The following is a 27,516-nucleotide window of genomic DNA, read 5'->3' on the forward strand; positions in this document are numbered from 1 at the left end:
CCCCGCTGTGGGCTCGCTGAGCAGGTGACCAGGCCGCCGGGCTCGTCTTTCTGTGACAGGGGTGCTCACCCCCCAGGGCTTTGATCAGTGCCCCAGGCCTGAGTGGGCCGGGGCCTCCCTGACAGCTGCTGTCTGAATTCCTGATGACACAGCTGGGCGGGGGCTAAGGGGGCTCGGCTGGGGTAACTGGGGCGTGCTGCCCTGGCTTCCTGTGGCCTCCCCCCCAGCCTCTGTGCCTGGCTGGCTGTGTGGGGTGCTGGGGGTCTGGTGCATGCCCAGGTCAGCCTCCCCCTTCCTGCCTCCTCCTTTGTAGCCCATGGAGGGGGGCTGGGGGCTCCCCAAGAGGTCTGAGGCCCCTAAGACAGGCAGAGGCCCTAGAACAATGGGCTGCTGGGGCCCCGCGGGCAGGGGCTGGGCAGCCTTTCAAGTTGGGTTAATGGCTCTAGCAGGCACTTCCTTCCCCTCATCCCGGCCACCATTAGTGGCCTCCTGCTGAGTGGAAAAACCAGAGTAATCAGAGCCAGGACCTGGAAAACAGGGGGAGTGGCAGGCCTGGGGGACAGGGCGTCTGGATTCCATCTGCGCCAGGCCGGCCAGCCTGCCAGCCCGAGTGGGGGTTCCTGCAGAGTGTTGCCATGGCCCCCCCTCTGCAGGGCTCCCGAGGCCACCTCGGTGAATTCCCGCAGGGCTGCAGGAGGGAGGGGGTTCGCTAATCTGAACCAGGCTCACAGGCACGTCAGAGGCTCAGAGGCCCTCCAGCCCAGCTGGAGAGAACCCAGGCCTTCCGGTGGCCCGTCTCAGGTAGCTGGACTCGGCATGGCTGGGTCACCCTTCCATTTGACCTGTCTGCCTGGGTGTGGGGGGACAGTTCTGTGGCCTACACTGCCTGGAGCATGGGTGGTCCTGGGGACATAGGTGCAGGAGGACCTCTTGCTCACATTGGACTGGCAGTGTCACCTCATAGCAAGGCCACCACTGTCCCTTGAGCCTTCCCAGGCATCTGTGGACACGGGCTCAGCCGCCACAGGTCAGGCTCGGGGAGCTTGGGTAGGTGGATGAGATCCGCCTTCTTGTCTGAGAAACGGTTGTGTTGGGGAGGCCCTGGTTCCTTTTGTGGTCAGCAGGGCAGCTGGACTGGAGCAGGCTGCCCCTTGGGTGGTGTGGCCAGCGGTGAGCAGGGCGGCCCGGGGCTGGGGAGGCAGGAAGCCCTGGCTCTACACTCCACACGTTTGCTGCAGGTTTGGGCTGGGGGCTGAGGGAGGGGTTCGGGCTGGCGAGGCGACCAGCTGCTGAGGTGGAGACAAGGGGCCTGCATTTGGGACCTGCTTTGCTGGGTTGGCACTGGGACAGTCCTGGGTGGTCACAGCCGGTGCTCCATTGAGGGGCTGGCCCCAGCTCAGACCCTGACCCCTGTAGGGCTGTCCTGGGAAGTGGTGAGGTGGAGTCGGGTGGGGCGGTCGAGGGGCAGGGGATGGGCCCTCCAGTTAGGTTCTTTCTGAGAATTGATGCCTGCTTCTCATTCCAGGGTATCACCTCCTCCAGGAAGCCCTCTCTGACCTCCAAGCTAGGCAGGGTCCTCTAGGTTCCCCTGGCTCCTGTTCTTAGTCCTTTCTGGACACCAGGCTCATGGTCAGGGAGACTTGTGTGTCCCCCCAGTGTGGGGGAGCAGGCGCTGGGCTGCAGGGGCAGCTACCAGTCAGCATGGCTCCGTGATGGAGCGTGGTGGGCACCGAGCCTTGCCTCCCTCCGCCCTGCTGGCTGGCACTTGTGGCCCCGGACTGCCCGGCTCACTGCCGCGTATCATCGTAGGACATTGATGCAGGACCACATTTCATTTTCCTCCTGCTCCCTCCCGACTAGGGCCGGAGACTTCGCGGAGGCAGGGAGAGGGTCCCCAGCCGCCCAGGCCCGCATCGGCCGGGGCTGATCCGGGGAGGCCATTGTGGCTCTGGAATAGACGTGGCTTTGCACGGGGGCCCTGGGGTGCGGGCCAGCCCAGCCTCGTGGAAGGCCCTGGCGGGGGGGGGGCCTGGCCCTGCTCTGCGGCCTCCTGGCGGCTCCTCAGCTGCGTGGCCTTGGCTGTTCGTGGCCGGGTTGCCGGGGAGCACAGATGTCATGTTAGCATGAGCGAGCCCGGTAGTGACGGCGGGAAGGTGGACAGTGTCAAGGGCACCGCGGGCCACACTGTTCAGTCCGATAATTATTTTCCTGCTGGGCGCGTGCAGACGAAACCATTCGGGGCTTATTAACCAGTTATGGATTACGCCACGGCCGCAGCAGGCGTTGGCTGCAGCGGGGGATGGGGAGGATCCGGTGGCCGGTCCTGGTGCCCGGGCCCTGACCGCCTCTGTCCCTTGTTCCCCCAGGACCCTTGCCTGTCTGCTCTGCTCCTCGATAAGCTGCCGGCGCCTGGGGCCCTGTCATCGTGCCACCCAGAGGCCGAGGGCCGCTGTGACGCCTGTGCCACCCACCTGAACCAGCTCACGCGGGAGGCCCTGCAGCTGCTGCAGGCGCCTGCCAGCCATGAGGACCCTGACGCCCCTCATGGAGGCCCCAGCCTCACGCTGTCCAGCCCCAGCACTGTGACCAGCCCGAGGAATGGACCGATGGTGGCCGGCGCGGCCAGCAGGCAGCCGGGCCACATGGGGCCGGACAGGAGGAAGGGGCTGGCCTGGCCACCCGGGCCCAGCGTCCAGGTGTCAGTGGCACCTGCCGGCCTGGGTGGGGCGCTGAGCACGGTCACCATCCAGGCTCAGCAGTGCCTGGAGGGCATGTGGAGCGTCTCGAGGGTCAACAGCTTCCTGCCTCCGTCGTGCTTGGTGAGTGCCCTGGACGGGGTGTTGGCAGCTGGGTTCCCTCCTGGGGGCCTGTGTCCACCCCTCATGGGCAGTGCTGGGCTGTGGACCTTGGACGATGCCCCCAGCCAGTCCTAAGGCCGCAAGGTCAGTGGTGGGCAGCGTCCTTTCATGTCCCCCAGAGCATCGCATCCATGGCACCAGCACATGTGGCGAGGGTGGTGTGGCCTCTCTTGCCTCCTAGGCCACGCCTGGCACTGCGGGCTGATGGAAGGGCCTTATGGGCTCCTGGGACGAGGTCAGATCTTCATCCTCGGGGCTTGGGGCTGGGGGGATGGGGACATCTCCGAGTGGGGTGGGGCCCCAGTGGTCCCTCCCCTCCAAGCTCTCCTGCCATATCAGGCTGCCCCCAGGGGCATGGCCAGGGTGACACAGACCTGCCCACAGACAGGGGCATAGAGCCTGGAGCACAGGGAGGCCTGTGTTCACTACTCACCAGGCCTGCTCTCAGGAGCCGCCTCTTTTCAGTTGACTACAGAATGCTTCTCCCTTCCGAGGCTCCCCCTCCTCTGGCCACCAGGTCGTCACCTCAGCAGTGGGCATGGCTTCTGTGGAACCAGCCCTGGGCACGGTGGGTGCTGTGGGTGCCATGCACCTGGACTGGCAGTGTTAGCCCCACAGTCCGAGATGAAGCCAGCTCTGGCTGAAGGGGGTCAGGGGACCCCGCACTTTCCCATCAGCCATGGAGCTCAGCTGGTAGGGGTTTCTCTTGTGTGTCCTCTGTGTCCCCCAGTTTTCCATTGAGGAGTACCACCAGGATGGGGTGTCAGGAGAGGGTGGGTTGTTGGATTTCCCAGGGGTTTCCTGGGACAGCTGAAGAAGTTGGTGTGGGGTGGGGCCAGGGCTCTCTCAGGAAGACCTGTCCCCAGAAGGCACCTGGCTGCCCTGCCTGAGTCTTGCATGACCAGGGGACCTCCTCCCGGGGATCACATGCCTTCAGACGCACCCGCCTGCTTGGTTGAGGACTGAGAGGGAGAATCCTGCCGTGTTCAGGATAGGGGCTCACTAGAAACAAAGTAGGAAGGACTCTCCAAGCAGAGGGAATAGTCAGTGTGGAGGTCTGGAGCTGTGAGGCTGGAGCACGGAGGCCTCCCTGGAGGTGGGAAGCATGAGGCCGTATCAGGAGACAGGGCTGGGGGAGGGAAGGGGAGATGAATGTGGGGCGTGGACCAGGCCAGGTGGGACCAGGTAATGGTGCTGCACAGGTGTGTGTAGGTACATGGAAGAGCCCACCCCCTGCGTGTCACCCATCCCCACGAAGCCCAGGGACAGGGAGATGGATGGGAGGCTGTGAAGACGTTTGCTTGGTATGTGTTTCAGCCACTCAGCCAGCCGCTCAGGCCTGCCCAGCAAGTGTCTGTGGCAGAAGTGTTTGCCACAGTCTGTGCCCGGTGGTGCTGCAGGGCCAGAGGGAGGGCCCAGCTGCTGGGCAAAGCCCTGCGCAGTCTTAGTATGAGAGAGACTCGTGCTTGCCCCTACCCCTGGGCTTGTCGATCACTCTGAGGTCAGTGAGATGGGGCTGGACGTTGCCACTTTCATTGTGGCCCTTGGTGAGGTCTTGCCCTTGCTCAGCATTGGCCCCCATGACTCGCTGCTGTCCTTGGGGTCCCCTGGCTCCTGGTGGCTTGGGGGTGGGGTGCATGGGGAGCTCTTGGGATGAACTTCTGGACCTGAACTAGTCTCCAGGTGGTGTGATGATGTACCCTGGGCATGGCCTCACAGCTTCCTACTCATCCATTTATTCTTTCTGGTGTGAGGGCAGGAAGAGAGAGGCCAGCGCCCACCCTATCCCTGGTGCTTCCTGGCCTGAGGGCTGGGTTGCTCGCTGGGGACGAATGTGCAGGGGGCAGTGCCGAGGAGAGGAGGAAGCAGCTCAGGAGAGCTGAGCAGCTTCCTGGAGGAGGTGGCATTGATCTGGGCCCAGAGGGAAGTTTCAGAGATGGAGGGCCCAGGGCAAGGTGTGGTGGGGACAGTGGAGGCCTCTGGAAATAGGCAGAGGGCTCCAACCTGGGGAAGGAGCCAAGTGCATGTCTTGCCGGGGCCTCGAATGCCAGGCTGAAAGGGGTTGGCCTTTTCTCTGAGGGTGCCCAGAGCAGAGGAGGGATGCGAGCTGGTGTAGCCGGAGTCTGTGCCTGGGTGGGGTCACTGGCCCCTTGCTGGGTGGCCCTGCCTGCAGCTTGCACACCGTAAAACGTGGGCATTTAAGGCTCCCTCTCGTTTTATGGGTGCATCGATTGCGTCTGGGTGGGTGGGAATGGATTTATAATTAGACGACAGCCATGGTGATCGATAGGGAGATTATTAGAACCGTAAATAGAACTTAGGACTCAGACTAGGTGACTTCCCCTGAACCAGGGCATCGATCATTAGCGGTGGCCCTGGAATGTAAAATACCACGTTAGGTTGTAGAACTAAATGCTTCTACATTTAGTATTCACGGGAATGTGCCGTGAATCTCCAACACAGCCCCATCTGTGGACCAGGGCCTGTGGGGTGGACCGGGGTCTGTGGGGTGGCTCAAGCAGTAGCTTACCTGGTTTCGGGCATGGACAGGAGGTGCAGGAGGGGCAGGATGGGTATGGGACGCTGGAGGTGGGACCCAGAACTCTGTGGGCCCAGAACATTCTGGGAGCTGTGGCCGGGACCCTGCCTGGTGGCCTGCTGGGGGTCATGCTGGGGGCTTGGCTATCTGGAGAGCCACATGTCCAAATGAGGCAGCCCTCAGCCAGCCACAGCCGTAATCAAGCCACAGCCCACTCTCCATGTTGGTGGCACAGAGCTAAGCCCTTTCTGGGTCATTCCACCTCCTGCATGTCTGGTGAGGCTCCCAGCTGTGGGGCCACCCAGTGGGGCAGTCCAGCTTTTGCTTCCCAGACTGCCAGGTGCCCATGGGAGCTGGGCTCTGGCCTGTCACCCATATTGCTGCCCTGAGAGTGCTGGGCATGGCCATGGGGATGCCCCAGATCCCTTGCCCTGCCCCATCCCCTGGGACACGGCTGTGAACTGCGTGCAGTGTGTGTCCCCCATGCTAATACAGTGCCGGTCAGATGCTCCCAGGACACCTGCTCTCATTTGACAGCCAGGTGCCAGGATACTGAGGCTTTGGCCTCCTGACCCCACAGTAGGTTGGAGGCAGCACTGGCTGGGGGCCAGGCCTGCGGGGCCTGAGCAAACCTTTCCGAGTCCTATGAGCACAGGTTGGGCCCTACCTGGGGTCCCAGGGCTCATAGTCCAGGGAGGATCTGGAGCAGAGGGTTTCTGGCCCGCCAGGGGGGCTGGGCCACTGGAGGCCTGGCCTGGATAGGGATGATGGAGGGCTTCCTGGAGGAGGTGCTGCATGCTGCTTTGATGTGCACAGTGGGAGGCGAGGCCATTTTGGTGGAGCCAGGGGGAGCCAGGGTTTCCTCTATCCTTAGAGGTTGGGTGGCACAGGCTTGGGGGTGTTGCTCCTGCTGCACCCCCATGATAGCCTGCTTTGTCCCCGCCTCTCTGTGAGCCCTGGTGGGGTCCCTGGTGGTTGCCCACCTGTCCTCAGGGACGTAGCTGGGATGGTGGGGTGTGGGTGGAGCTTTGTGTGGGTTCTGGCCTGTCTCTTTAACGTGACCCATTGCTGGTGCTCCCCTCCAGGCCTCAGTTTACCCACTGTGGAGTGGAAGTTGGACAGGGTGGTCCCCTCTCCCTGGTGAGGCTGCAGCAAAGCTGCTTCTATGACGGGGCGGGCGAGGCACCTGCAGGGGGTAGGACATTCCCGGCTGGGGGCCCTCTGGGTGACCAGGTGGAGCTTTGAGGGGGCAGCCGGGTCTGCCTCACTGGCGCCCTAGTGCCTGGTACATGCCCACTGAACGATGTCCCTCGTGCCCTGTGCGGGGTTGAGACTGTCTGCAAGATTTAGCCTGGCTGCCCCGTAGCCCTGCCCCCTCCGGCTCTCCCCCCTCCGGGCACAAAATAGCCCCCAGGGAGGTATTTGACCTGAGACGCTGGCGCATGCTGCCCTCTCAGGCCAGAATCTGACCTGTGTGGACCTCAGGCCCAGAGGGTCCCTAGGAAGTGGGTGAGTGTGGTGTTTCCCAAACTGTGTTCCGTGGAACCGGTGGAGACCTGTGGGCAAGGCCGCCGGCAGGAGCCCTCTGTTAGCTGTCCCCTCCGGGACGGTGGCCTCACGCTCTCCTCTCGCTTTTCTTTCGTTGCTGCCCTGGCACCTCCATCACGTTTTCTGTTTGGCCACCTGCCCGCTGCTCGCCCCTCTGTCTCCTGTCCCCGTGTTGTGGTCTTCCCTCCTGCCGCTCCACCCCCCCTCCCCGGCTTCTTTTGGCGTGCCCGGGTTCTGCTTCTGGCAGGCGTCGGCAGCGGCCGTCCCAGTGGCTGGAGCCGCGGCTCGGCAGCTCGTGGGACGGTGGAGCCGAGGCGTGTGCGGGACGCCCGAGACAGGTCAGTGTGGGGGGCTCAGCGCTGCAGGCGTGCCGGTGGCCTGCACCGGCTCTGGCGGGAGGTGGAGGTGCTGCATGAGCAGGTGGGGTGGCCGGGCTGTGGAGGGGCGCGGCCCTCTGCCCTGCCCGTGGGACGTCGCCTCGTTAAACCCCTGCTCACCAGGCCTGGGCTGCACCCCTGTGCTGGGGCTGGCTGGAGCCAGCGTGGGGACCAGGATCCCGCCCCGGCTGTGCCCAGCTCTGCCCTGAGCAGGGCAGGCCCTGGTGGCGACATCGATGTGATGTAACTTTCAAATTCTTCCCTGCACCTTGTCCTGGGCGAGGGAGAGAAGAACTTTCGTAGGGAGCCCGCATTGAACGGTGGAAAAGGAACTCAGCTTCTGCTTCTCGTTGCCCAGCCTCGGCCTGGCCGACCCTCCTTCCGGCATGTTCCCCATGAGCTGTGCCCACTCTGCAGCCCCCTTGTCCTCTGGTGTGGGGCTCACCGCTCAGCGGGGGGCTAGGTCTGTTTTGGGTCTGTGTCCCCAGGCTGTGCACTCTTGGAGGACAGGTTTAAGGAACACCTGGCACGGGGCTGTGGGAGAGACCACATACCTCTGGGGCCTCTTGTTCCCAGCTTGCTCTGGGTGCCCATGAAAGTGGGCAGGATGGAGGATAGGGCTGACAAGTTGAGGTTGGTGGTTACTCTGGGTGAGAAGCGCTAGACAGACAGACTGGGGGAGCTGAGGAGAGGTCAGAGGGCTCAGGGAGGCCAGGGCAGGGCACCTGGGGCCGGAGCAGGGAATGGCCTAGGTTCTGAGGGATGCATGGGAGTTCCTGCCCGGTAGGCAGTGAGAAGGTAGGTGTCAGGGCCTGCTGTGCTGGCACAATGCCCGGTGAAGGCCTGGGCTGTCCCAGGTGTGCCCTTCTCTGCTACAAACCTTCTTGCAGCCCTAGGGGAGCAGCCGGTGCCCTGGGAGCCGGGTGGGGGTGCTTGGCTTCCTGCAGCCTAAGGTTTGAGGGGCTGTCTGTGAACGTCCTGTGCAGAGTTGTTTCTTCTGTGCCCCAAGAGGGGTTTGGAAGCTGACTCTGACCACAGGCTGGGTGGGGTGGAATCCGCCACCACGGTGAGGAGTAGTGGTGCCCCGAGGGGGCAGGACCTCCTTCTAAACATTCCTCCTGGGACCCATGTGTCTTGTTCTGCTGAAGTGTCCCCCTGGCCTCTGGCTGTGTCCCTGGGCAGAACCCGAGGATGCTGGGCCCTCCAGAACGTGGTGCTACCTGGGTTCTTCACCCGCAGGGTCCCTGCCAGTCCTCACAGAGGGCATCCCGGGCAGTGGCTGTCACCAGTGCTCGGGGCTGGGCCACGGTGCCTGGGAGCCTGGGAGGCTGGGCACGGGGGCCTCTGGGGCAGGCGCTGGGCTGGCGGTGGCCAGGCTGAGGCCTGGGGCCCAGGACCGGACACGTGCACACAGACGTAATGCACGGCGGTCGGGTCTCCAGTGAGCCGGCGCCGTCCCCGGAGCACGTAATCACATTTGTGCCTCATTACGAGGCTGTCCTCCTCTCTGGGATTTATTTTAGCTAATTAGCGGGAAATGCCAGGGTAGTATTTCAGACATGGGAACCTCATACATTATCATATGCGGGGCAATTAGCGCTCGTGACAAATATTTATTGTGGTTCTTCTCTAATTATGCCTTCGGGTGCTCCCAGATGGACAGCTGGGGGTGAGGGGCACAGGGTCCCTGTCCATCTGTCCTGACCGCTGTGGCCACTGTGTTTCTGGGCCTCAGTGGGGGAGGGGCTGCAAAGTCAGGCCCCAGGGTGGGCATTTCCTACCCTCCCTGGGGCAGAGCACCCAGCACCCCGAGCTGGCAGGGCCCTGTGTGCAGGGCCTGGGAGTGGGCTGGGCAGGTGCCCGAGCAGCGGCGTCTGTCCCTCACGCAGTTCTCTCCTTCCCGCAGGCGGAAGCGGCGGTGGCCGCGGTGGCGGTGGCAGACACAGTCCGAGACGGCCCTCCCCCCGTGGGCCCTGATGGCGTGTCCAAGATGTGGGGTCGCAGCGGGTCCTGCGCAGCAGCCCTGGTCTCCCCGGCTGGCGGCTCCACAGGCCCGTCGGCTGCAGCCTCCTTCTTCGTCAGGTACACCGCCTGGGCCCTCGGTTTCTGAGGGTTCGGGGGCTGACGTCTGTGCAGCACCGAGAACAGTTGGGCCGGCATGAGGGAACCCAGCTGTGGGTCCCAGGGCCTGTCCTGGGCCAGTGTGGCCGACACAGGCCTCAGGGCAGCTCCCCTGCAGTCGGGGAATGGGGACTGGGAGTGGGGGTGGAACAGGGCCCAAGGGAGCATTTCTGGGTGACAGGGAGGAGATTGGGGTGAGCAGGGAGGGTCTCGGAGGTCGGGCCGCACTTAGGACCCACCATCGTCATCCCCCGAGCAGCTGCCAGTCAGCTCCACAGCCAAGAGCCCAGTGGGTCCCTGTGCCAGGCCTGAGCTCTGGTGTGTGGGAGTGACTGGAGCTTAGGGTTTGCTCTCTGGGTTCCCAGGGTGTCTGGCTGTGGCCCTGCAGGCACCGGTCTTGGGGATGTCAGCTGGGAGGCCTGTCCGGGGGGGGGGGCACTGCGTGAGCCAAGGTGTGGAGGTGGGAAGTGGTGTTTGGGGCAGCAGGGCTGGCTTCCATCCCGCAGATCCCGGGATGGAACGGTGGGAATGAGCCATATGGGAGGCCTGGCCGTGGGTCACTGTCCCATTAGCGGCCCCGTGGTGCTGATGAGCTTGACCATGAATCATGCATGGTGGCAGGACTGGTGCCTTATCGGGGTCTGGTGGGCTGCTTGGCCTGATTGGGGGGTGGCGGGGGTGGTGTGTGATGGGGGTGTTGCCGGGGTGCAGGCCCCGGTGTCCCAGCTAGTGGGGCCCACTGCCCCAATTAAGTGCCGAGATTGCGGCTGGGACCCTCTGGCTGTGGAGTGGGTGGAGGCCTGCCCGGCGGGCCCAGGAGCCCAGGTGGGGATAGCAGGGCAGGGACAGGCCAGCAGCTGAGAACGTCCTTCCCAGTTAGTCTCTGCCTGCCGTGGTTGCCGGATGAGTCCACACCCGAGACCCTCTGGAAAGGAAGCGGCCCGGCCCCAGGGGTTGGTCCCACGTTCTGGGGGCCACACTGGCTCATTAGCGACCCCCTGGCCCCGCAGAGTGAGCACGCCACCTTTTGTCTAGAGCCTGGTAAAGCTACTTCCGACCTTGGGAAGTTACCATGGAAACAGGCACGCTGGCTGGGATGGGGAGGCAGGTTTTCCGGGGGTCTGCAGGGAGGGCGCTGTCAGCTGCCATTACTTCCAGCTGTTGAACACCCCGAATCCCAGCAGCTTCTGAAGGGTTATGGGCCCAGTGGGGGGCGTGTCCTGGCCGGGAACACAGTCCCCAGCTCCTGCCTGACCTGGGCCTGAGACCTGCTGTTCTTTGGGGCTGCAGCACCCTTGCCATCGGGTGAAGTGGAGTGCTCCAGAGCTGCACCCCCTCCCTCGTTTTGTGGAGCCTGCAGCTCAGAGAGGGAAGGGGCTTGTCCAGAGTCCCCAGGAGACGCGGGGCTGCTAGACCCTGTCGGAGGCCAGAGGTTCCAGCTGAGCTATGCTTGGTGCTTCTGGGGACTGGAGGGGCAGAGCTGACCCCAGCCCATGACTTGTCCTGCCCTGTTTCTAGCTAGTGGGGGGCTTGTCTGGAGGTGTCCTTATGGCAGCATGGGATCTGTGAAGCAAGTGCTGTCCACAGTGCTGTGTACCACAAGTGGGCTTTGAGGGTTGAGTAGGAGTCTGGTGTTTGCCAAGGGGAGGCAGAGTGGTGTGCGGGTTAGGAGTTTGGATTCTCCACTGATCCCTGAGCATTCCCAGCAGGTCTTCTTGAGGACCTCTGGGCTCCTTACCTCTGTGCCCGGAGGCTGAGGTGGGGAATGTTTCGTGGGTGCCTCGGAGCCCAGGTGTGAGGCCTGGCGCCCTGCACCCCTCAGCTGGGTCTGGGTGGGTCACTCGGGCACAGCGGCCACAGCTGCAACAGAGCTCCGTGCGCCAGCCCCCACCAGAGTTCTGGAAAGGCTGGGCCTTGTGGGTCAGGCACCGTAATTACATTTTCTCTGGAGGCTCTGGTGACCTTGATTCCCCCTTCCTGCATACTCCCTCTCCCGCTAGTAATGTCCCTGTCCTTCCTGCCTGTGCAGCCTCCCCTCCTCCCAGATGCCTCCATTAGTACTCTCTCCTGCTCGCCTGCCCATCTGGGCCTTTCTGGGGGGTCACCTTCCTGAGTCTAGCAGGTGTGGGAGAAGGGGAATGCTCTCCAGGTCCCCTCCCTGCCCCAGTGTAGCCTCAGGGCAGCCCCTCCCTGGAGTCTGCCTGCATGCCCAGCCCCGGAGCATCAGGCCTGGCACCGAGCTGAGGTCCCGAACCAGAGCTGGTGCTGCCTGAGGCACACGGGCTGCTCTAGCTGGGCGCCCAGAGCAGGAGGGCCGTGCAGGGAGGGGTCCCTTACCTGCATGGTGGGGCTGAGGATGGCTCCCAGCCTGTGGGTGACATGGAAAATGCCAGCCATGACAAGGGCCAGGGTTTGGGGATGCTGGGAACTTGTCCCGGCTTCAGGGGTCTAGGGCCCCTTTAGCAGCTCTGTACCCATGAGTCCCCGATGGGCAGATCGTGGGTCTCTCAGGGCCTGTGGGTGGCAGCTTCCCGGGGTGGACACAGGCGGGTGCTTTGGGTGTGGCCGGGTTCACCAGCCACGTCACTGGCCAGTTAGGAAGCCTTGGCTTGCCTGTAACTGACCTCACACATGTCTGAACAGGCCTGTGTACCTCCTTGGGGTAATTGAGGGCCTCACCATGAAGGCTGACTGGTTGCCTACAAAATTACCTTCTTGTTGGTAAGAGGTACTTTTTCTTTGTAAAAACGCAAAATATTTCTCCTTCCGTTTACATGAATCAATGACCAAGGCTGGTGAGCCCAGGAAAGAAAGGCCTCTGGATTTGCAGTGAGGGGCTGGTGGATGTTCCAGGAGCCCACTTATGTACTCACTCATGGCTGTGTCCTGAGCTTCCCCTGTCCAAGGCCTTGCTTGGCAAACACCTGCCTGCAGATCGGGGGAGCACAGCCATGTCAACCAAAGTCTCAGGGCAAGGAGAGTTCCAGTAGTAGCAGGAATCACATGGCCTGGCGTGGGGGCACCAGGGCAGGCTTCCTGGAGGTGGTGTCCTCTGAGGAGGAGGAAGGCTTTGTATGTAGGTGAAGTTCCTGCTTTTTCAAGTCTTCCCGTAGAGCCAGACCATTCAGACTTGCCCATACTCCCCCTGCATGTCTCTCCCAGCATTCCTCAGCCCTGCAGGCCCTGCCTTGGGCCCCCCACTCCGCAGCTGTTCAGTGGACATTCATGGTCCTGAGTGTGGCATTGTGTGTTCTCTCAGTCTCTTTGAGGCCTGGTGTCATCGCAACCCCCATCTTCCCCTCCGCTGCTCAGAAACCAGATCTGTGCCCCTAAAAGGCTGGGGCCCTCGAGGGCAGAGCAGGCCTGGCCCCCCAGAGAGCCCCCCAGAGTCCCCTCCCCAGGCCATGCCAGCCGAGGTGCAGGGAGCCAGTGGCTGACAGGTTTGTCCCCGTTTACAGGGGCCTGGATTTCATCAAAGGAGAGAGTGCCGTCCCGGGGCCTTGTTAATGCGGTGATGTGCCTTTGAGTCATGCCAGTGACGCGCGCGCCTGTGAGAGCAGGGACCTGGGGGCTGGGCGGGCCAGGGCACAGCTCCTCAGCTCCCAGCCCCTCAGGCCTGGCCTGCGTCAGGCTGGGATGGGGAGAGAGGGCACCCAGAGTTAGGTCAACCCTCGCAGTAGAGAGGCCCGGCCAATAACATCCCAGACTCCCGGGGCTGGCAGGACCTCAGAGGATGGGTGCTGGTCTGTACAGGTGGGACCTGGGTGTGTTCAGTGGGGAAGGACACCTCCCTGTGTTCCACTGCTGGGGCCCGGAGGGTGGCCCGGGTGGAGCTGAGGTCTGTGCTGCCAAATCCTGGCTCCTGAGAGGGTCACAGGGTTCCGAGCCCTCAGTGGCCTCACATGTGTCCCACAGGGCACAGCCCTGCCCTCAGTCTTGGCCTCTGCAGACTAGAGGCTCCAAACAGTGTCACTTGGTCTCCTCAGGCACCTCACCCACCCGCCAGGGGTCCCCGGCCTCCACACCCCCAGAGGCTTGGGGGTGTGGGTTCAGGATGCTCTGCCCCCCACAGCCTCAGGGTCCCTGGCTGACCCTGTTGAATGAACCTGGGGTGCAGGGAGCCAGCTTTGGGGTTGGGGGGCACACATCCCCATGGCTGTTTGCTGACCTGTCTTGTCCACCTGGGGGCCACGCCAACACGTTTTAGCTCAGGCTGGTGCCCGGCAGGCCCTGTGTGCTGTCCTTCCTCAAATCCCAGGGCCAGGTGCCACTGTGTACACGGGGCTCCTTGACCTTTGCAGGCCAGAGTCAGGTCCAGGCCCCGTCTCCCTTTCACAGCCTGCCCCACCCCATCTAGGCAGGTGTGGGGGGCTCCACCTGCACCTGCAAGCTCTGTTCTCCCGTGTCCCCCTGGGGCAGTGCCAGGCCCGTGGGGTGGGGCTGCCTGCTGAACTCTGTTGTCCTTCCTCCAAGTCACACCACAGCTTCTTTCCCCCAGGTGGTTGGCAAAACCCACGGTGGTTGGGGTCCCGGGCAGGAGGGCAGGGCTGGGCCCTGGGTGGGGCAGGGGGAGCCCATGAGCTGAGGCTCTGAGGCAGAGTCGTTGTAGTGGGGGGTGCGGTCCTGCCCAGCCCTTCTCGGGGCTCCCCGGCCCCGACCTCACCCTGTGCTCAGGTGATGCTTGTGGCCCCTGTTCTGCCCGTGACCTGTGTGTGGCCTCCCAGCAGAGGGGGATGAGGGGGACAAGGGGGGACGAGAGGGGTTTGGGGGGACAAGGGGGTCTTCTGTGTGGAGGCTCAGGCAGGAATCGGGTTGATATCTGCTTGTGGCCGAGGGCACCCTGCGTTGTCCGGGCGCCTCCTGAGCACTTGTAGGGTCCACTCCTAGGGTCCCCTCCTGGGACCTCACCCCCACCCCTGCTGGGCCGCCGTGGCCCCACCACCGCTCTATTAAGGACCCGCTGCGCATCATAGATTACTTTTATTTTCCACGATGACACCTCACCGGGAGGAAAGCCATCCCTGGGGTCTCTTAAAAGACAAGTCCTATTAAAGATGAGAGGAGTTAAGTAAAGCGCCGGCCGTAGATCTCGCCGAGCGGGAGGCAGGCGAGAGGCTGCGCCGCCTGGCGGCTCAGGCCCGCCCGTGGCCCTGGCAGGACAGGACAGGACAGGCTGAGAGGTGAGGGGCTGTGGGGAGAGGTGGCGGGCAGCATGGGGTGCAGCAGACGTGGGGGCGCCTGGCAGGCAGGCTCTCCACCCTGAGCCAGGCTCCTCTCCCTCCCGCCCTTCCGTGGGGGCCCCACCTCTGTGAAAGGTGCACCGGCTCGTCAGGGCCACACTCAAGGGCCTCTGGTGGCCGTGTCATCCCACGTTAGAGATGGGGAAACCGAGGCACGGAGAGACTAAGTCAGCATGTCGGGGTCACATAGCCTGAGTGGCTGGCCTGTTCTGCTCCCCCAGCAGCTGCGGGATTGGGGACACAGGGCAGGTAGAGGTTGGTGGGAAGATGAGGCATCCAGTGCAGGTGTGGGAGGGGCACAGGCCCTGGGTCTGCCTGCCTGTCACCCCGCCAGGTCTGCACTGGGCAGAGCCGCCAGGGACCAGACTCGGCAGCCCCAGCTCAGCCCCGGGGGCCCTGCTTCGAGCGGGTAGAAATGAAGTTGGGGCTGTGCAGATGCATTTAGGGTGGGGGGACCACTCTGAGCGCCCCGCCCACCTGTCTGTCCTTCTCTCCCCAGGGCTGCCCAGAAGCTCAGCCTGGCCTCCAAGCGCAAGAAGCCACACCCACCGCCGGCCCCCGCCTCCCGAGGCACCTCCACTTACCCCACGGACTTCAGTGGGGCCCTGCAGTTGTGGCCGCCCCCTGTGCCCCCCTGCCTGCTCAGGGCTGCCTCCAAGGCCAAGGACAACCCCAGCAGCGTCGGAAAGGTAGGCCCAGCCTGGATTTGGGGGTGCCCTCCCGGCGGGGTAGGGGGGATGAGTCCAGGGGTGTTTGAGCAGGTGTGGGGAGGGGGTGCAGGAGACAGACCTCTGCTTCCTTCCCCCAGGTTGTACAAGGTGGTCATCGGGGGTGCAGCTGGGGAGACTGAGACCTAGGCCAACCTTGTTGGCTCAGGGTGTCGGCATAGAGCCTGGGAGACTGGGGGTGGGGTATAGGAAATGGGTGGGGGGTCCCAGGGCCATATGCTGGTCTCGGTGTGGGACGGGGCAGCCAGGGCTTCCTGGGACTAGGGGTTGGGGTCTGACCCCAGGAACCCCTTTGCCTTGCCTTTGCTAGTACTCAGCCCTCTGGTGGGTCTGGGGGCAGGGGTGGGACCCCCAGCTCCCCGGATCTATGGCAGATCCCAGCTGTAGCCCACTGTGGGAAAAGAGGGAATGTGTTTTGGTTCCAATGGGAAAACTGAGGCCCACAGGGGTGAAGGGCCTTGCCCAGTCACGACCAGGCTGGCTGGGTCCTGGCCACCCTGGCTCTGACCCCTGGCCCGTGCAGCCTTGTGCTGAGACTGGGTTCCGTCCAAGCCCTGTCTGGGTTCCCGGTCATGGCATTGGAACCCTGTTCAGGGCCCTGCGTGTGCGGGATCTGAGTGTACACTTGGGTTCATGGGCCCGTTCAGTGAGCTGGGCTCTGTGTCCATGGAGGCATCGCATCAGTGGCCCCCAGGAGCCTGCTGAGTGGCGACCTGAGCTCTACCTGGGCCAGTGGGAGGACACTGCGAGCTGGACAGAGCAAATGGGCTTGGGGAGGGCCTGGCTTTGACCTTGGCCTGGTCACTTGGCCTCTGGGTATTGTCTGGGCTTTGTCTGCAGACGGGGTGGGCAGGGGCGGGCTGGTGTCTGGGGTGGGCAGCTGGAGGGTTACCCACTGCAGCATGCACCCTGGGTTCTTGCCGGGTTACATGAGGCACCGGGCCCCCCCTGGAGCCAGGCTCCCACCCAGGGCGGGTCCCTCCTTCTCTGTGGGGGACTCTCTCCCTCTGCCCCTGGCCACCAGTCAGTCCGGTCACCGCCCACCCAGCGCCCCTCCCTGCCTCCCCGCCTGTTATTTGCACTAACATCACCATCAGAAATGCCTCCTGAAAGGCATTTAATATTGTCACAGAAGAGAAGTTAGATTACGCTTGATTCCTGACATTAACGTGCTTCTTAGGGTAATTCATCATCTCCCTGTATTAAAGAAGACATCCCCGTGTCACGTGGGTGTAGCGCACTTCCCCCTGCTGCCTGGGCCACAGCTTGGGAGCCAAAGCCCCTTTTTTATGCAAAATATGTTTTTTTTCTAACCAGCAGCTATTTGGTGGGGCTTTGTAATATCTGAACATTCATGTTCGGAGACATTGTCATTTCCCCACGGCAATTGGCAGGATCCTCGCAGACAATGGCTGGTGCCTTTAGCTGGATGGCCGATGTCCCCCCGCCCCCCCACCCCTCCACCGCGGCTCCTTGAGGGCTCTGCCCGCCAGGAACCCTCTCCTCTGCAGAACCCATTTGGCTCCTGAAGTGGTCGGGGAGTTCACGTTGAGAAAAATGGCCCCAAACGACTGGGCAGAGCACATGTTCTCCGCTTGGCAACGGCGTTTGGAAATGAAATAGTTTTGTTCGGTGGCCGGGGAATAAAATAATCGATTCTGGGCTAATGGAGCCGGTGGAGGAGCACAGTTGCAAAGTGCTCCGCGTGTCCCCGAGGATGGGGCACGTGCTCCTTCCAGGGCAGGTTTTGCATGTCAATGTGCCACCCGCCGAAGGGGCGGAGATAGTGCCCTCGTGAACTGCCCAGGGTGGGCCATTTCTGGGGGTGTTCTGTGTCTGTCACTTACAATTAAGTCCGTGAAAAATATTGGCTGTGAGATGAGTGTGGTAACTTGGTTTTTACACCGTAATGGAGAAATCGGGCTGTGGACGAAGGTGCCTTTTCCCAGGAAGGGCTCTGGTTCAGGGGGGCGCCCCCACCGGACCCTGCCCTGTGGTCCTGGGCTGTACGGAGGAGGCGCTGTCTGGGGGTTGTTTTGGCGCAGGTTTGGGGGCATCTTGGTTCTTGGCCACCCCTCCCCTCCCTCCAGCCTCCTGTTCCCTTAAAGGCTAGGGCGGTGGGGCCGGACCAGCCTCCAGGAAGCCGAGTCTCCTGCAGGAGGGACACATTTTTGTGTCTGTTTTTGTGTTTTTTGGAAACAAGAGCGGAGGCTGCCTGGTCCTGGGCTGGCTGAGCTCAGACTACCCTCCTGCTCTGCTCTGTCCCTTCCCTTCCCCACTTTGGCCCCCAACCTGGCCTCCCAGTCTCTCCCCTACTCGCCCCACCCGAGGCCTTCAGGACTCGCGTCTCCACGAGGACTGTCACAGTCTCTCCCCAGTGTGTCCTCCTGGCTTCCTGCAGACCCGAACCCTGACAGCGCCTGGGTTTCCAGAGCCCACTCTGGGCGTCTGTTTCCAGGACTCGAGGTGGCAGCTGTGCTCAGCACCCTGAAGGACTCAGGGCCTGGGGCTGGGAGGAGGGGCCCCAGGGGAGAGGAGGCTGCACTGAGACATCTGGGGGGCTGGGGCCCCCCCTCTTAGCCTGGAGTGAACTGTGCTTCGGGGCCTGAGCGCCCCTCTGCCGTTGGGTCCCAGCCCCAGTCCAGGGACGTGCCTCCTCCAGCTGCGCTTTCACGGAGCTGGTCCCCAGGTCCGGAGTCGGAGGGGCCCAGGGTGGGCTGAACAGCCCCCCCCACTGGGTGGAGCACAGGGGGCAGGGCCCAGCTGGGAGAGGCCTAGGCCAGTGTCTTCCTTTGCGGGGGGTCTTGCTGCCCCTCTGCTGGCCTCTCTCCCTTCCTCCCTGTTCCCTCAGATTTAGGGTTTGGGATTTCAGGAGACCACTCTCAGGCTGTGTGACACCAGCAGGACAGCTGACCTCTCTGAGCCTGTTTTCTCCCTCCTTGAGCTGTAGTGGGCCCGGGTGGGGTGGGGTGGGGGTGCATGTGGCTGCTGCACCCAGGAAGCTGGCAGAGCTGTGGGTGCCTGTGAGGGCGATTTGCTCTCAAGCTTTCTGAGCCTCTGGGGTCACCTGGTCTTGTGTCAGAGTCAGCGAGAGGGTGTGGATGGACCCCACATTGAGGGCAGGTGGGGACACTTGGGTACAGTCCCTGAACTTCTGTCCCTCTGCCCACTGGGGTGTCCAGAGCCTGCCCCCTGCTCTGTCTTCCCTCTGTCCTGTGGCCCTGTCCTGCCCAGTGTCGATGTGCCTGGCACAGCCCCACCTTTCCTCCAGCCTTGCTCCCCGCCTGCCCCGCTGACCTCATAGGGGGCCCCTCCGGCCCGGAGCAGGGGCGCGGGTGCCTGCATTCCTGTGGCGGATCCTGTGCGGGGGCCCGGCCCGCTGTCCCAGCTCCCGCTTGCGCCCGGCTCCCCCGCCCTGTAATTATCACAGCCGGGCGGGTGGGCGGCTGCTTCCACGCCTCTCCCCCTGCCTCCCCAGGTGAAGGTCATGCTGCGGGTCTGGCCCGCCCAGGGGGCCCAGCGCTCAGCCGAGTCCACGTCCTTCCTGAAGGTGGACCCCCGGAAGAAGCAGGTGACCCTTTATGACCCGGCTGCCGGCCCCCCGGGCAGCGCCGGCCCCCGACGGGCTGCCACCACCTCGGTCCCTAAGATGTTTGCCTTCGACGCCGTCTTCCCCCAGGATTCCGAGCAGGTGAGGGCGGTGCTGTCCTGGGGCCTGGGGGCTGCCAGCTCAGGGCCAGGGGGTCAGAGCCAGGAGGCCCAGAGCTGCGGCGCAGAATAGGCCCTTGACGTTTCCTTTCCACGTGCCCCCCCCAACCTCAGGGCGTGTGTCGGCCCCCTCCCCTCCTGGCCTGGTTCTCAGACTGTTTCCAGGAAGAGCCCGGCCTCTGCGGGAGCTCTCTGACCCGTCGTGTGTCTGGCCCTGGATGGGTGTGAGCTCTGGGAGTGCTCCCTGCGTGTCCTGTACATGCCGGGACCACGTGTGTGCTGTGGCCTGGGTCCTGCTGTGCCCACAACGGCAGTGTACCTTGTGTGCCTTGCGTGTGCCTGTCAGTCATGTGACTGGCCGGTTCCTGCTGTGTGTGCTGTGTGTATCCATTCCTGTCTGTGTGCGCTCAGTGTGCACGTAGAGATCTCTGTGTCCTTGGTCACGTGTGTGCCAGCCTGGCCACCCTGTGAGCTGCCTGCCTGCATGCGATGGGGACAAGACGTGATGGGGGCCCGGAGACGATCCCTTGACTCTGGTGCTTGATGACTCCACGTCCCTCCCCCAGGCCGAGGTCTGCTCCGGGACGGTGGCTGATGTGCTCCAGTCAGTGGTCAGTGGGGCTGACGGTTGCATTTTTTCCTTCGGCCACACGAGCCTCGGTGAGCACCCCCATCGTCCATCTACAGTCCCTGGGCCCCATTTCTGGGAGGGGAGGGGGACAGGGGCATATCCCACATGGGCAGTAGGGGGGGCACTTGGGGTTGGGGACTCTTAGAGAGGAAGCCGAAACCCTGCAGGCATGGAAGACAGGGTGGCCTTGGAGCTTGTCAGAAGAGGCCCCTGTGGTCTCAGTGGCCCCAGGTTGGCCCTGAGAGCCCCAGGCGAGGCCAGAGAGGCAGCTACTGGGTGAGCTGGGCTCTGAGGGCTGGTCAGGCTGATCGTGGGGTGGGCCCTGACCCGTTTGCGTGGCCCTCAGGCAAGTCTTACACCATGATTGGGAAGGACAGCTCGCCCCAGAGCCTGGGTGTCGTGCCCTGCGCCATCTCCTGGCTCTTCAGGCTCATTGACGAGCGCAAGGAGAGGACTGGCACCCGCTTCTCAGTCCGCGTCTCGGCCGTGGAGGTGTGTGGCCGGGACCAGAGCCTGCGGGACCTGCTGGCCGAGGTGGCCTCGGGCAGCCTCCAGGACGCACAGTCTCCGGGTGTGTACCTTCGGGAGGACCCTGTCTGTGGGGCACAGGTACGCGAACGCCTCCCCAGTCGGTCGTGCGGGGTGGGGGTTGGGCTGGGGGGGCTTCATCTTGGCTCCGAGCCACTGAGGCATCGTTTTCCCCTCCTGGCCCAGCTCCAGAACCAGAGTGAGCTGCGGGCACCCACAGCCGAGAAGGCGGCCTTCTACCTGGACGCAGCCCTGGCCGCCCGTAGCACCAGCCGGTCCAGCTGCCCGGAGGACGCCCGGAGCAGCTCCCACATGCTCTTCACTCTGCACATCTACCAGTACCGCGTGGAGAAGTGCGGCAGGGGCGGAAGTAGGTGTCCACTGCGCCCGCGGCCGGGGTCGCCGTCGGGGCAGGGTCACTGTCCCGGGGCTGCGCCTCACCCACCGGCTCTCTGGTTCCAGTGTCCGGAGGCCGCAGCCGCCTACACCTGATTGACCTGGGCAGCTGTGATGGGGCGCCCAGCAGGAGCGGGGACGCCCCTGGGGGCCACCTGAGTCTATCGGCCTTGGGCAGTGTCATCTTGGCCCTAGTGAGCGGAGCCAAGCATGTGCCCTACAGGTGAGCAGTGGGCTCCTTGGTGGGCACTGGACAGGTGGCCCCTGGGGACCAGCCAGGTGCAGGTCGGGCGGGTCCGTGTGTCTGGCTCCCGAGCTCGTTAGTTCTGTTTCTCCACCACCTGAGGGCCTCACTACCCAACAGGCCTGTTGGGGGTCCCAGTGCCCACGGAACAAAGTGGGGCAGCAGACCTGCCCCTGGCGATGCAGGCACTGCCCTGGTCTGGCGAGAGGCCTGCCTCCCCCACCGCAGCCCTGCACCCCATGCTGGCCTCTTGTCCTGACCCCCCTTCGCCCCCAGGGAACACCGTCTCACCATGCTGCTGCGGGAGGCCCTGGCCACCACCAGCTGCCACACCACCATGATCGCCCACGTCTCGGACGCGCCGGCCCGCCATGCCGAGACACTCAGCACCGCGCAGCTGGCCGCCCGCGTTCACCGCCTGCGCAGGAAGAAGGTCAAGGTAGGTTCCCTGCCCTACCTGCCCTGCCCACCCCAGAGCCCAGGGCCTTCTGTTCTCCTAGGGTCTCTGCCCCGCATGCTGGGGGAGCTGGGACTCCCTGTGTCACAGGGATCACAGGACTGCGCCTACCTGGTTTTGCCCAGAGGCAGGGGCCATGCCTGAGGTCACCCGATGTCCCAGCAGAAGTGGGAGTTGCTCCCGGGGGCCTTACGGTGTAGTGTCATCCCCGTGGCCTCCCCACCTCGCCAACCAGCAGGGCACTTCCTGGGCAAAAGGGCCCAGGGCACCCTGGGATCAGAGGGACCTGGGTCTGGGTCCTGGATCCGGAGTCTTGGGCACAGGGCCATGGGCTCGTGTTCTCGCTTCCCCTGATTCAGTTCTTATTGTTTCCTTGGAAGTTGCTGAGGACTCGGCTGTGCTTAGTGTCCGTGCTGGGTGCCCGAGGCCGGTGGCTGCTGCTGACACGCCCTTCACAAGAGTGTCCTGTGCAGCTGGGGGTGTGGGGGGCAGGAGGAGGAGGTGGGTGGGGATTGGTGCTCACACACCTGCTCTGCCCCTAGTACGCATCCAGTTCCTCGGGCGGGGACAGCTCCTGTGAGGAAGGCCGGACCCATCGCCCCCCGACCCTGCCACCTTTCCACCCCCGCTCCGGGGCCCTGGACTCCAACCGCCTGGCCCCCGGCTCGCCTGGCGACCCCGACTACTCATCCAGCAGTGAGCAGTCCTGTGACACAGTCATTTACGTGGGGCCCGGCGGGGCAGCGCTGTCAGACCGCGAGCTCACGGACAACGAGGGCCCCCCGGACTTCGTACCCATCATCCCTGCTCTGAGCCGCCGCCGGCCCTCCGGGGGCCCGCGGGACGCCGACCACTTCCGCTGCAGCACCTTCGCGGAGCTGCAGGAGCGGCTCGAGTGCATTGACGGCAGCGAGGGCCCCTCCGGAGCCCTGGCCGGCCCAGCCCGCGGGGGCAGGAAGCCCTCGCTGCCCGAGGCTGCGGCCCCCAGGATGGCCATGGGTGCCCCACTAGCTGTCAGCACACCTCACAGCAGCCCCGGCCCAGACGCCCACCGGGGCACCCCGGAGCCCTCCAGGGCCACCAGTGACCAGAGGGAGGATGGCAGCACCAGGCCTGAGCCGCTTGGGCCGGACAGTGTCCCAGGGGGCGGAAGCAGGAGGCCACTGCCCAGCCCAGCCCCTCTGCCACCTGGGCAGCTGGATGCTGACCGAGCCCCAGATGAGTCCGAAGGTGGGGGTGCTGACAGCGTGGTCCGCACCCCCCCGGCGGGTATGAGTGGGCAGGTGGGCCACCCCCGCCCGTCCGCACGGGGCCGCCTGGAGCGGGGCCTGCTGACCACCACAGTGACTCTGCAGCAGCCTGTGGAGCTGAATGGCGAAGACGAGCTGGTGTTCACGGTGGTGGAGGAGCTGTCCCTGGGCGGGCGCCCTGCCAGCCTGGCCAGCTTCAGCAGCGACTGCTCCCTGCAGGCACTGGCCTCGGGGTCGAGGCCCGTGAGCATCATCAGCAGCATCAACGATGAGTTTGACGCCTACACTGCGCAGGCTCCTGGCTCCTCCGTCAGCTCCTGGCTCAGCGAGGTCAGCGTCTGCACGGCCAGCAGCCTGGGCCCCGCACCGCAGCCACCCTCCAGGGCCAGCCCAGACCCTTTTAGCCCTGACTCACCAGCAGGGCCTGGCCCTCTGGGCCCCCCAATCCTGGATGGCTCTCCAGAGGACCGCAGCTTGGGGTTCTCAGAGCAGGACACACAGGACAGTCCTGGCCCTGTGGCTGCAGCGGCCTTTCCCCGACCTGGCGGGGAGCCCCAGGCTGCGTCCCCACACAGGGCAGCCCCGGCACAGACCATCCACTCCAGCCTTCCCCGGAAACCCAGAACTACCTCAACGGCCAGTCATGCCGGCTGCCCTCGCCTGGCCCTGAGCCCGCCTGGCCGTGGAGGCCTGTTGGAGGACCCCTGGCTGCTCCAGGGAGATGAAGGTGGCTCCCTCCAGGTGGCCTCTGCCGGAAGGACCCCCAGCCCGGCCCCAGTGCTGGCCTGTGCCCAGAGGGTGGTGGATGGCTGTGAGCTGGCAACCAGGGTAGCCCAGAGGCCGGAGGCCGTGGCTCAGATCCCACCGCTGCGGAGGGGGGCCACCACGCTGGGTGTGACCACGCCTGCCACATCCTGTGGGGATGTCTCGGCGGAGGCAGTGGCCTGCTTGGGCAGCTCGAAGGCTGCCCCCAGCAGCAAGAGGAGTGTGGCTTCCAAGGGGGTCGTGTTCCCAAGGCCCAGCGGGTCAGCACCCCCCGCCCCGCCCGTGCGCAAGTCCAGCCTGGAGCACAAGACCAGCCCCATGCCCACCCCTCTCCCGGTGGGGGGCCTGACCCGGACTGGGGCTGCTGCCTTCTGCCGGGGGGAGGAGGAGACCAGGCCCAGCTGCCGGGCCGACCACTCGGTCTCCAGGGCCATGTCCAGTCTGAAGGCCCGGGCCGCCAAGGTGGAGGCCGTGCACCGTCCCACCACCCATGGGTCCCTGGAGGGACTGACGCAGGGCAGCAGCAAGGCCAGGGACACCGCCGGGAGGCCCGCCCGGGCCGTGCCCAGGCTGGGTGTGCCGCCCACCAGCCCTGCGCCCGGGCCCACTCCTGTTTGTAGGGGCAGCCCGGCCAAGGCCGTGGGAACCCCCAAGTCCCCAGCTGGTGGGAGCAAGGGCCGCAGCCTGGCCGCTAGCGGGTCAAGGGCTTTGGGTGCCTCTGCGAAGCCGCTGGCCCCCGTGGCAGGCAGGACCCCTGGTGGCCCTGTGGCAGGTCCCAGGGCAGCTCCTCGGGCAACGCCTGGCCTTGGGGCCAAAGCCAGCCGGGGCACCATCATGGGCACCAAGCAGGCCCTCCGGGCTGCCCACAGCCGCGTGAATGAGCTGGCCGCCGGCGGATCCCCTGGCCGGGGCGGCCCCTGCTGGGGCTCGGCCGACTCGGACAGCGGCAACGACAGCGGTGTCCACGCGGGAGGGGAGCGGCCGCCCGCGGGCCCCGCCCTGCCCTCCCCCTACAGCAAGGTGACGGCCCCGCGGCGGCCCCAGCGCTACAGCAGTGGCCACGGCAGCGACAACAGCAGCGTGCTGAGCGGGGAGCTGCCCCCCGCCATGGGCCGCACGGCCCTGTTCTACCACAGCGGGGGCAGCAGCGGCTACGAGAGCATGATGCGGGACAGCGAGGCCACGGGCAGTGCGTCCTCCGCGCCCGACTCCATGAGCGACAGCGGGGCCGCCTCCCCGGGCTCCCGCGCCCGCAGCCTCAAGTCCCCCAAGAAGAGGGCCACGGGTGAGTGGTGCCCGCCCGCCCTGGGCACAGCCCCCTGTGGTCTATAGACACGCCCGGTGTGTCTGCCTCAGGGGAGGGCCCCGTCTCCGTCGGAGTGGGCGCCGGTGGGCCGCGTGGGTCACCCTGATGGGACAGGACCGGTGCCCAGCTGACTGAGGCCCCTGCCTCCGTCCCTGGGACCCTCTGTCTCTGGGGGCCTGGGTGGGGTGGGCCCGTTCCTCACCCCGTGGGTGGCTGGGGGGACCTGGCCATTGGCTGGTGTGTGGGAGGGGTCGGCAGGTGGGGAGAAGGGGCCTGGCGCCTGGCTCAGGGCCTGCTGGGGTGGTGAGTTAGGATGTGGGCAGTCATTAGCAGCTGGGAGACTGAGGGTGCATCTGCTCCACGGGGCAGGGCTGGCGGGCAGTTCTGATTCGGGCCCTGTGCTCTCTCCCGTCGGGACCCCGGCCGGGGGCTCGGAGGCTCTGGCCCCTGCTCACCCGGGGCGCTGGCTCTGTTCCAGGTCTGCAGCGGAGACGGCTGATCCCTGCCCCACTGCCCGACGCCGCTGCCCTGGGCCGCAAACCCAGCCTGCCCGGGCAGTGGGTGGACCTGCCCCCGCCCCTGGGTGCCTCGCTGAAGGAGCCCTTCGAGATCAAGGTGTACGAGATCGACGACGTACAGCGCCTGCAGCGGCACCGTGCGCCCCCTCGGGAGGAGCCGGAGGTAGGGGAGGGCGTGCGTGGAGGGCGTCCCTGGCATGGCAGGTGGGCCCCCAGGGCAGTGGCCGGCAGACCTCTGACCTCACCTTTCCCTCTTGTCCACAGCCCTCCCAGGAAGTGGAGAAGGTAGGAATAGGCCCTGAGCCCGTGTTGGCCCCGATGCCCACCGTGGGCAAAGAGTGGGTGGCTGGAGGGGTCCTGCGGCCGCCCCTGTTGTTCCCTGGAGTTGCACCGGGTTGGGGTTCCCAGCACCGTGGCCATTCATCCTGGGCCCAGGTTCCTGGCAGGCTGCTCGGGAGCTTCACCTGGTGCCAGCCTGACCTGTGTGCCCAGGTCCTACCCCTGAGGCCCTCGTGTGCTCACCCAGGCCTGGAGGATGGAAGGAGATGCATGGGCGATCCTGGGGGTGCAGGGAGCCCCTTGGAGCCCTTCGTGCCTGAGTCCACCCTCGGTCCTCTGCCACCCAGGGCCTGGCGTGCATCAGCGCGAAGCTGCGGCTGGCCGAGCGCAGGCAGCAGAGGCTGCGGGACGTGCGGGCCAAGCACGAGCTCCTTTGCGCGGAGCTGGCAGAGACGCAGGGCCGGCTGATGGTGGAGCCCGGCCGCTGGCTGGCGCAGTGTGAGTCCTCCCCTCTGCTGGCGGGGGCAGTGAGACCCCCCCATCCCCCCCAGGCACAGGCTTGTGGGAACCTGACTCCACCCCCGCCCTGGTTCCTCTTGGCCACCGTTTGCCCCGAGCACCCCACTCTCCTTCCAGAGCTCCAGGCACCCCGCCTGACCAGCTGTCTTCTGTCCCCCCGCCAGTCGAGGTGGACCCTGAGCTGGAGCCCGAGTCGGTCGAGTACCTGGCAGCCCTGGAGCGAGTCACAGCTGCCCTGGAGCAGCACGTGAACCTGTGCAAGGCCCACGTCATGATGGTCACCTGCTTCGACATCAGCATCACCACCCCGGCCGCTACCCCGGGGCCGCAGGAGGTGGACGTCTGAGGCTGGGCACCGGGACTTGGGGGTGGGGACGTGTAGGGCGTGAGGCGGGACGTGGGGTGGATGGAGGATGTGGTGGGGGTTGGAGGGACGTGAATGTGGAGGGCCTGGTGCAGGCCGGGGGGCTCGGAGGTGGTGGAACACGAGGGAGCGGCGTGGACGGGGCCGAGTGTGCACAGGACTAGGGGACCGTCCCACCCAGACAGCAGCGCAAGTGCCTTTACCTGGAAATGGATTTCTCTTCCTTTTACGTTTGGTGCTAAGGACTCGACACCAGCAGCCGGTGTGCGTGGGCGCGGCCGTGGTCATCGGGAGGTCCGTGGGCTGCGGCCTGGGCCCCCGGCCCTCAGGATTCAGGGTGGTTTTTCCCTTACGGCTGTGTCCGGGCCGAGCCCGCGCTCTGCGGGGTTTCCTCTGCAGGTCGCCCCAGCAGGGGGTGGGTCCTGCTCCGAGGACACTGGAGGGCAGTGCCCAGGGCCCAGCCCAAGTTCACACGGCACCTTCTTCCACGGCAGGAATTCTTACCAAAACCACAGCAAAAAGCAAAAACCAACACACAAGAGACGGGGGATAGGGTTTTGTACAGGTTCTGTTAGGTTCGTATTTTTATATCATTTTGCCTATAAACGTGGTATTTGCAGGGGGAATTTGAAGACAGAAGATCTATGTTTTTATGGTTTTCTACGGAAGGCGTCCCTCCGGCTGGGCTCGCTCTTGGGGGTGCCCTGGGCAGGGCGGCGACCCGGGGGAGCCTGCTGGCCGGTGTGTGGCATTCCAGTCATGATGGGCTGTTCTCCGGCCGTCGGGCGTTTTTCTGAGGGTGCCCACACCTTGTACAGATGTGTAGGTTACATCTTTCCAGGGCTTCTCTTTGTGAATAAAAGACGTGTTGACTGTTCCCGGGGCTCCTGAGTCACTGGCGCTCTGCTCTCCTTGGAGGGCGCTGGCGAGGGCCGCAGGGTGGTCGAGGGATGTGTCCAGGGGTCTGGGCTCTTGGGGACAGCAGGGGACTCATTCTAGGCCCACGAGCCCTGCAGCGCCCATGTTGGACCAGCCTGGCAGGTGACCCCCCCCTTCTCTGTCCCCCTTCCCCAGCCACTTGGGGTCATGAGACTGAGGCAGGGGGTTGGGGACTGGGCTGTTGGGAAACTGCATTTTCTG

General features: G+C 64.8%; 1 protein-coding gene across 2 annotated transcripts in view; it reads left to right on the plus strand.

Annotated features, from left to right (window-relative positions):
* Positions 1–27,253, plus strand: part of KIF26A (kinesin family member 26A) — a gene marked incomplete at its 5' end in the record, with an annotated part of 39,243 nt that extends 11,990 nt beyond the window's left edge. For both annotated transcript variants that reach the window (XM_081129364.1, XM_081129365.1), the window contains 14 exons: positions 2,367–2,819; positions 9,229–9,404; positions 15,183–15,372; positions 18,890–19,102; positions 19,686–19,779; positions 20,097–20,359; positions 20,465–20,648; positions 20,741–20,897; positions 21,195–21,357; positions 21,918–24,675; positions 25,175–25,377; positions 25,479–25,499; positions 25,841–25,991; positions 26,177–27,253. In XM_081129364.1, coding sequence (XP_080985490.1) covers positions 2,367–2,819; positions 9,229–9,404; positions 15,183–15,372; positions 18,890–19,102; positions 19,686–19,779; positions 20,097–20,359; positions 20,465–20,648; positions 20,741–20,897; positions 21,195–21,357; positions 21,918–24,675; positions 25,175–25,377; positions 25,479–25,499; positions 25,841–25,991; positions 26,177–26,358 — 5,208 coding nt within the window. In that variant the 3' untranslated portion in view covers positions 26,359–27,253. The remainder of the gene's footprint in view (positions 1–2,366; positions 2,820–9,228; positions 9,405–15,182; positions 15,373–18,889; positions 19,103–19,685; positions 19,780–20,096; positions 20,360–20,464; positions 20,649–20,740; positions 20,898–21,194; positions 21,358–21,917; positions 24,676–25,174; positions 25,378–25,478; positions 25,500–25,840; positions 25,992–26,176) is intronic.
* Between the last annotated feature and the right edge of the window lie 263 nt (positions 27,254–27,516).

Source organism: Miniopterus schreibersii, assembly GCF_964146895.1.
Source record: "Miniopterus schreibersii genome assembly, chromosome: 1".
Taxonomy (NCBI): domain Eukaryota; kingdom Metazoa; phylum Chordata; class Mammalia; order Chiroptera; family Miniopteridae; genus Miniopterus; species Miniopterus schreibersii.